Source organism: Trichogramma pretiosum, unplaced genomic scaffold (genome assembly GCF_000599845.2).
Source record: "Trichogramma pretiosum strain Unisexual culture from Peru unplaced genomic scaffold, Tpre_2.0 scaffold68, whole genome shotgun sequence".
In the NCBI taxonomy this organism is placed as follows: Eukaryota; Metazoa; Arthropoda; class Insecta; order Hymenoptera; family Trichogrammatidae; genus Trichogramma; species Trichogramma pretiosum.
This window is the reverse complement of record NW_019641616.1, coordinates 99998-108739: the sequence shown is the minus strand read 5'-3', so window position 1 is coordinate 108739 and position 8742 is coordinate 99998. Positions and strand designations below refer to the sequence as shown.

The window sequence follows — 8742 nt, the reverse complement described above, 5'->3', positions numbered from 1 at the left end:
GTATCGATAAAATATTAAAATATTTAGAGGCAGTTCATTTGCACTTGAAAATACAGTGTTTTTGCTAGCATATTCAATTAAAACTGAACAATCACCAATATCAATATATTCGTTCATGAAGAAAAAGAAATCAAACTCTTTTAGTTATATTTTCAAACCAAGTATTTCTAGGTCATGCCTGATACAACATAAGCAATCACTAAAAAAATATGTAAATAAATAAAAGAGTAAAAACATTGATCGTTAACAAGGTGTATCCTGATTCTACTTTTTGATACATCCAGCATCGTCTGCATAGTTGCTTACATCTAGGAGTATTTTGTTTTGGAAAAAGAATTTACGGGTCACGTAGTTGCAGTTTCTTGGAACGCCTCGAGGTAGTCACATAGAACGGAGATCTAGCCAGGCCAAGAAATGAAGAAAGGGGAAAGCTTTTTTATCTTCTGCCAACCTGTTTTTTTTATCCTCATTTTGTTTCTTGGCAGTATAACTTTTGTACCCATTCCTCCAAACTCACGTATAGGCCTAACTTTACTCTACATACTCATATGGTCGATTTTTGGTGAAATCGAACAAATAGCATACGAACAACGAAAAATGTCTGGAGCAATAATCGGTCGAAGCTAATAAACACGCTCATATATCCATAACTAAATGTTTGTTTATAGTTGATATGGAAAAAAAAGAAAATGTAGGAAAGAAATCTGCAACCAAAAAATTTCAAAAATTATAATAAATGCTTCCTTTAAGTTGCCTCATTCACCAAAATTATAATCAATAAATAAAAATGTATAAAAATGAGTTTTTGATAAAAAAAATTAATGAAGCGCAAAATTAGTTTACAAGTAGATATAAATATTGACCAAGGTACTTAAAAACTTCAAAAAATCTAAATTGGCTCTTATTTTAACCCAAAATGTTGCAATGATGACACAACTCGAATATTTTTCTTTGAAAATTATTCATATTAATTCAGTAAATATAAAACAGGGTGAGGTATGGATCCTCTAAAAATGAGTCAAAACTGCAGCAGAATACATTATATGGAATTTCTTTGACTTGAAGTAGTAACTCGGTTGCTCTTGTTTTCCTTGAGAAGTTTAGTGTGCGTACCTCTCTGCCAGTCTAAGAACGGGGAATTATTTTCTTAACAAACAAATATTTAAATATATATTTGCTGGTATTCGCACATATACATGGTAAGTTGATGCAGTTGCCGTTATTTATACTATGAAATGAACCACATCTTCTACGACTGGAAAAAGGAGAGGCAGAGTAAGCGCTTGCACTATGCTTATTTTCCGCACCGTTCGCTGTGGGACGATGATTCGAAGGAAGTGCTACAGAGCTCGGATGTATACCCAAGCGTTTAAAAGAGCTCAATTAAGAAACCAAATGAATAGAGCCGCGGAACATTACGACTCGCGGTATGCAAGCGGCGGCTGTTGCTGCTGCTGCTGCTGCTCAGAAAAGAGAACTAGCTCGCGAAGAAAAAGCTGCAACGAAAAAAGCTTTACACTGTGACATCGCGTCGTCTTTGAAAGCCAGCTCGAATCCAGCTTCAAGCGCTGCACCGACTGCAAAAAGTTTTCAGCTTTGTCTGTCTTTTTCGCGTATTCTCGTTGCCCCGCTCGCGCGCATCTGCTGACCAAAATAAGAAAAAAAGGCTGTGTAAGCAGACGATGCGATTATGCTGCAGTCCAGGGCTTTATATAATAATATTATCATTCTGCCGAGTTTCTTTTTAGTTTCACGGAATGATGCCAAGAACTGCGAGTGGCACCAGCCGATATCCCTTCGAGCCGTCCTCCCCGCCGTCGATTCAAATTTACTCGCTCGTGAGCGAATCATCAAAAGACATTCGCAGATTACTCCCTTTGATCCAAGCGCCTGGGATCATTTGAGCTTTCGGAACGCGAAATTGACTTGCATTCCGCGAAGCAATGATGACACTCTTTTTTCCCTCTTTTGTTGCAGGTGTTGAATGTTTAAAAAATGTCAAGCTCGAAGTCAGTCCTCAGGCGGTGGAACAAGGCCACGAAGCCACCCTGAGATGTCACTACGAACTCGAAGAGGCGCCCCTTTACTCGCTCAAATATTATCGAGGCTCCTACGAGTTCTATAGGTATTCGCCCAACGAGAGGCCTCAGACGAAAATTTTCAATTTCACTTGGATCGAAGTTGACGTGAGTAATTTATGCTCCATGTACTCGGCCTTATGGCATTTTTCAACGTTTTTGACTACTATTTGCAAAAACATATTTCAGTCAAACAAATCCGACGAAAGGCAGGTGACGATTAAAAATGTAGATTTTCTACTATCTGGGAATTTCAGCTGAGTGACAACTGACGCTCCGACTTTTTCGACAGCGACCAGCACCAAAATCCACACTGTTGTTTGTAAACTTTATAATTTCACTTCTATGTTTCAATCATCTACAAAAAAACGAAAGTGCAATTATAAACCAGAAGGCAGAATATACATTACCTCCAATTGCAGCATGCCTTTATCGAAACCTCAAACTCAGCTCTTTTGTACACTAAACAACGACATGGTAAGAAGAAAAAAAGATGTAGTGGTACTTTACGATTGAACTTATTCAATTCAAAAATTTATCCAATTACGATAAACTTTTCAAAATAATTTTCACTCATAACCAAAATTTTTCAATTATTTATATTATTATCTATATTTATATTATTAATATATTTCAATCAATTCAAAATACATCAACATTTTTCGCATTGAATTTTTCGCAAAATACATTAACATTTTATTTCATTTTATTCCATAATATATAGAAATGTGCATAACAATAAACTATAAACACAAAGGTTTGTCTAAAAACAAAAAGTTTGTCTTTATCGAAATTGAAACGGCTAAAAAAATTTTTTTTCATATTATTTTTTTCACTCAGGCAAAAAATAGTAGCCGGTGAATGCATACGCACTCTATTAGCTTACCATACCAATTGAAAATATTTCCAACAAGCCTTATATCAATCATAAAAATTCAATAAAAATATAACTAATTTAATGTGATAAGAATCATAGATAATCGATAAGTTCTTATTATTTGAACACTAATGATCACTGTGTAATCAAATCAGCATCAAAAGTACATCCAACTTTTTAAAGTATTATCGCAAGGTCTTTATTAGACTTTTAATTAAAAGAGTTGGTTTAGCTTTTTTTCCTACAAAATGTAATTTTATGTTTTTAAAAAATCAAATAATACCCTTCAGTAGCTCCTGGCAACGAGAAAGATAACTTGAATATGGCTAAAGAAAAAAAATGAACAGAAAAAATTATGTTTCCTTTGATGTTAAGTTTTGTAAATAGCTGATATTTTTGGATCAGACACTCTTTTTCTTTCGCAATAGTACAGCAGTATTTCTATTTTTCACGTTACAGAGAATAAAATTGAAATATACAAGGGTGGAAAATACTAAGGTTTAAAGAATACATCTTCAATTGTAATGCCTGTGAATAGAGCTTTCCTCCCGAACAGTCTCGTAAGTTGTGAGTATCGGACGTTCTATACGAATTCTTGCAGACAGTTCAGAGCTGACTCGGCTCCAAAAATCGTAGTTCGTGCGATGACGTCTCCTCGCGCAACTCGATTCGATAATTTATTGCGATGCAACTCCCATAAATGTAAACACCGGGCTATGCCAAATACACATAAACGCGTGGTCGAAAGTTCGAAAAGAGCGTCGTGACGTTTCAGAAAATATATTAACTCACACGAATCTCCGGAAACAAAATTCGCATGTTACGTAAACACGAATACGTAGTACTTTTTGTAGGAGCCACTCTTGGAAATAAAGTGAAGTGATTTGACGCGAATTTATTGTAAAAGTTCGAAGTTTAGGAAGTTTAATCAGAATTTTCAATTTTCAGTCTACTATGATTAAATTTTTATAACAGTACCGATTACGTCGTGTACAAATACTATCATGAAGATGAACGCGGAAACGTTATTCCATCAACTTAGACAGGCGTGTAACAGCATAAATCGAAAAAAACGTGTCAATTTATTCGTTGCTCCTCCAGCCCTATTCTCTCACAGGCGTCTGATTTTTTAGTCCTATTTCCTCCTTGGATCTCGGAAACGAGAGATCTCGAGCTGCTCCGTGCATACTTTCCCGATCGTTTCTTCTTTTTCGTCATAGCTAGAGCAGCTGCTCCGGCTTCCAACATTGATTTTGTCCTTTTTTCTAGTCTACGCTTCGACTGCCGACTTCTCTTCTTTCGCTCTCGTCGCAAGCCTCGACCCGCTCACCTACACATAGAGGGTCTTTATGGCTTGCATCCCTCACGCTGATTTCAACTTTGCTCTCGTAATTTGACCGAACTTTTCACGCTCTCTTTCGCCCTCTGGCCCTCTTTCGAGCAAAAAATGTGTTTTCCACGACAGCTGTTACTTGCGATTGGGCTTACACACAAGTATCCAGCGAATATCATGTGTGGCCAACTTTTGCGATAGGAATTTTCGCCTCTTGAAAATCTTCCCAAGGCCCCATGTTGCTCGCCAGTTTATATTTGCTAATATAAGGAGCACAAGTGCAAGTGCTGCAGATTTGCACATGCAACGCCTAAAAACAAACTATGTATCAGAATAACGCGGGGTATCACAAAAGTACTGCGGCTCACTTTGTGCTCTATATTATCGAACGTGTTTCTACTATTGCTGAAACTTTGTACAACTCGCATCTATATTGAATCATCGTTGGAAACCCATATGTTGTTCCAAAAGATGCAGTTATTTTTTTCTTCTTTTTCTCATTGTGCAAGCTGGAACCAACTTTTTCAATAGTTTCTGTCTTGTAGAAGTATAATATTTTATATAACATCCGCTCAAGTATTGATTAATGATAAATTAAAAACTCGAAAATTTCCGAAAGTAAAACATAAGAAATAATTTTTTTAACTTTTAAGAATTTTTTTAATAATCACGATTAATTTTTTATTTTTGACCTACCTTTAATGATGCAGGATACATTTGCAGTCTATCTTGCTTATTTATTCAAGGGCACATGCCATGGTTTCGGCTACAATCTACATACTATGCGACATAAAATTTTATGCAGCTCATATCCGCGGCCGATCGTATAGGGAAAAGTCGGGCCACATTTATCGGACTGTTTAGCCGATACCAACACAGCCACACGACGTTCGCTGTTGCAGGGCCAAATTGTTTTTGTGGTATTTGGCTTCTTCGGTCTCGATTTTCTGTATCGATCTCACCTCGTTCCGGTGTCCTCGAATATTTTGCCAAACTGAAAAAAAAATCAAATATTTCCTATGCGCACGTGAAAATGTTCCGTGTTATTTTTTGAATGGCTGCGGCAGCTGAAAAATCGTCTAATATTTGAACGAGACACTGCGTGAATCTACCAAAAGTTGCCCTGATAATTTTAAATATTTTTACTATTGCCTCTGCATTACACTCTCCTCTCTAAATTGTCTATTTTCATTCGTAATGACGCAGATCAACGATGCTTACGTCAGACCTCTGACTTTTGATTCGAAGCGAGAAAAATCGAGGAAAAAGAATCGATAGAAAATAGTCTATAGAACTAATTTTTGAACAAATTGAATATCACAATGTTCGAATGACTTTGTTACACGAAGGGCAATAAAGAGATTCAAGTGCACGACTACAGAAGAGCAGTGGTATTTTTTTGTTTGTGTCAGCCGCATTGAGTGAATCGGCACTAGGAAATTGCTTGCGCTTGATTAGCTCCTCTGTTTTAGCCTCGCGACATTTACTGCATGCCTGGGCAGGGATTATACGTATATAGGAAGAATGAGAAGTGCACGCACAGGAGCTGGATACTTTTGCGTCGGCAGTTTTTAAATTGCCAGCATTTTTATCGCCATACACGCTATTTTTGTCGGCATATTTTCTACGACCATATAGTGCGAGATTGTCGGCTTAGCGAGCGCAATTTGTCGCAGTTAGTGCAGTCTTCTTTTGTGCTAAAAAACGAAAATGTTGGTCTCGACGCGTGCACTTTAGGTGTAATAAAACCTAGATTCATACATAAAACTCGTTTCAGTCTCTTGGACTATTTTTGTTGCTAAAAATAAACGCGTCTATACCTTTAAACATACCGTTTAATTAATTAATTTATAATCATACATGTATTTCGTAAAAACTGAAGTTTTGGTGCCATGAAAGAAAGTAATAGACCCTAGCAATTTAAATTATTTTCAAAGTTGATATCAAAATATTCAATTCATTACATAAATTATTCTTGTGACTCAATCATTTACAATTTCCCGCAATCAGAAAATGCATCTAGTCAATCACCATAGATTTTTAATTGGTCTAAAAGTGAAGCAATTAACATGTTAATACTTTCTCCAAAATAGTTTCCAAAAATTTAAAATCGTTGTTCATGAAAGAATAAATTTGTTTTGTTTACGTACACGATTAATTGTACGATAAATACTTCGAAATTATGTAAATATAATAGCACGTTGTTGATATTTTCAAATGTAGGCTATTGAATCATAAGTCTTTCTTGGTGTATGCTTTGATGATAATAAACTGAGAGAGAAAATTAAATTTATTTTCATATGTTTCTGAAAATAATATTTTCAAGCTTCTGACTCTAAAGAAATTAACCATCTAGTTGGTACAATAAAAAGTGTATTGTTTTCAAGAAAAAAATGCATTTTGTATAAATTCAAATTGTTTTGACAATGCTGTAAAAAATCATTTGCAGTCAAACTTGTAAAAACAAGTAACTGTTCATTACTCTCGAGAACGTTATTTCTGAAACGTCGACGCTCAGCGTGAGTTATCCATTTAAGGCTGCAGTGATACTTCAGACTTTTGCAGGTCCAGCAGAAAATGTCCCTCGCACAGACACGCACATGTGTGCAAGTTGAAGCCGCTATAGCACAAGTGCCTATTGCTTCTCGGTATATAGGGGGATAGGTAAGCAGCTTATCGATTGCGAGGCAATATCTTGAGACCAAACGGTGCCCCTCAGCAGCATCGGCTGCCACTGACTGCTCTATGTGTTCTCGAAGAAACTTCTCCGCACCTAACTCTGACCATATTGTACGTCGAGCGTGTGTGCAGATGCACGCTTGAATTTCATACGAAGCGCTTCGTGTGTCTCGCGACTCTGTGTCTCGTGGAACTGGAAATTCGTTCAATTATTCGCATACTCGGCGCGGACATGTAGTGGAATATGAGAGCGACTGCTGCAGCAAAGGTAAAATAATTACCTTGTAATAACTCGACGACGACGACGACGACGAGCAAACGCTCGTAAAAGCAAGGTGAGATGTGACTTTGGCAGTCACCCCTCGCGTTCTGTTGTCTGTAAACACGACAAAGCAGCGCGACTTCCAGGCGACGTATTATGTATAGACACACCCCGCTAGAACTCCCACGTGGATAATGAAAAGCTCCTTCGCTGCGGAATTTAACTAGATGTATCGTATTTCTGCCACTCCTGTGCACAGAGGCGTTTCGCTTTTACGCCCACCAAACCGCATTCAAATCGAGTATGTATATTCTACAGTTGAATTTGAGTTTTTAAGCATTTTTTGGAAGCTCATTTGATTAGTCATTATATTTTACGTAATGAAAAAGCTCTTTATAATGTTTCCAAAGGCAAACATAGAAATGTCATTGATCTGAATTTTTCGTTCATTTTCATAATTTAAAACTTAATGCTCTCACTGAAAGATGAATGGCATGACTAACTTAAAATGACCAAAAGCACCAGTGCAGGCCAATTACAAAAACTCCTGTCTCGACGACAATGGGAACACTCGGCCCAAATCGTCAACAAGCAATAGCCGCGAATTTTACGCGATGTTACGTGCATCTCGAGCTCGATCTACTGTCATTGATTGAAGACTTTACACATGTCACGTATGAGTCCCTCTGCCTGCAGTACGAGTGCAGCATTCGACTATTCTTGATAACAATGCGCGCGCACACGGAGCTACATTTTCTCATGGTGATCACGTATTGCTGTACTTTTGACACCTTTTGGCACACCCACACACGCACGCGGCACGTGAGTACATGAGTGCGCGTGGGTGTAGCCGTGCATGCGTGACACTTTTTCAGGGCGCGCGTCGAGGTAGCAATTTTTTTGGCTATCCGCTGATTTGATATACTCATTCGATAGAAAAGTTTTTTAGATATTGAAGTTTTTTGGGAAGTGGATGAAAAAAAAGGGCACGAAGAAAGACTGGATTCGAGATATATTGATGCGAAAGAAAGTCGCGCGCATAAATCTGAATGCTTTGAAGTCGCGTCATTCGAGATTCTTTTATAACGATTCATTACAGGCAGCCGCTGTGTGTAAACTCGGGGAAACTGCAAAACTTTAGATTGAAAAAAGATGTTTTTTTAAAGCAATAAAATTGTGCATTAAAATGATAAGCAGAAAAAGTTGGAAACAAATAACTCAAGGCTCCGGCATCTATTTATAGTTAAGACTACTCCATCAAAAAACAAATGCACGAGTTTATACTCTTGAAAATGGATTTCTCGTGTACATGCTCACTCTTTGCAGAGCCGAAAAGAACAAGAAAATGCTAAGAAATAAAACACTTTGCTCGTTTGAAAATCATATTCAATATTAAAACACTCGTCGACGAAATTTAAATCTCGGAATTATTTTGTTTATTATCTGCATCTCTCTCTCTCTATTTAGTAAAACAAAAATTCACCGTCAATTCAAATAGCTCTCCACGAAAAGG

General features: G+C 37.2%; 1 protein-coding gene across 1 annotated transcript; it reads left to right on the top strand.

Moving 5' to 3' along the window:
* The first annotated feature begins 1235 nt into the window (after nt 1-1235).
* LOC106651264 lies at nt 1236-2594 on the top strand. The gene is given in 3 exon segments (XM_023458735.1): nt 1236-1275; nt 1978-2186; nt 2268-2594. Coding segments are annotated over 3 exon segments (576 nt in total).
* The last annotated feature ends 6148 nt before the right edge of the window (nt 2595-8742 follow it).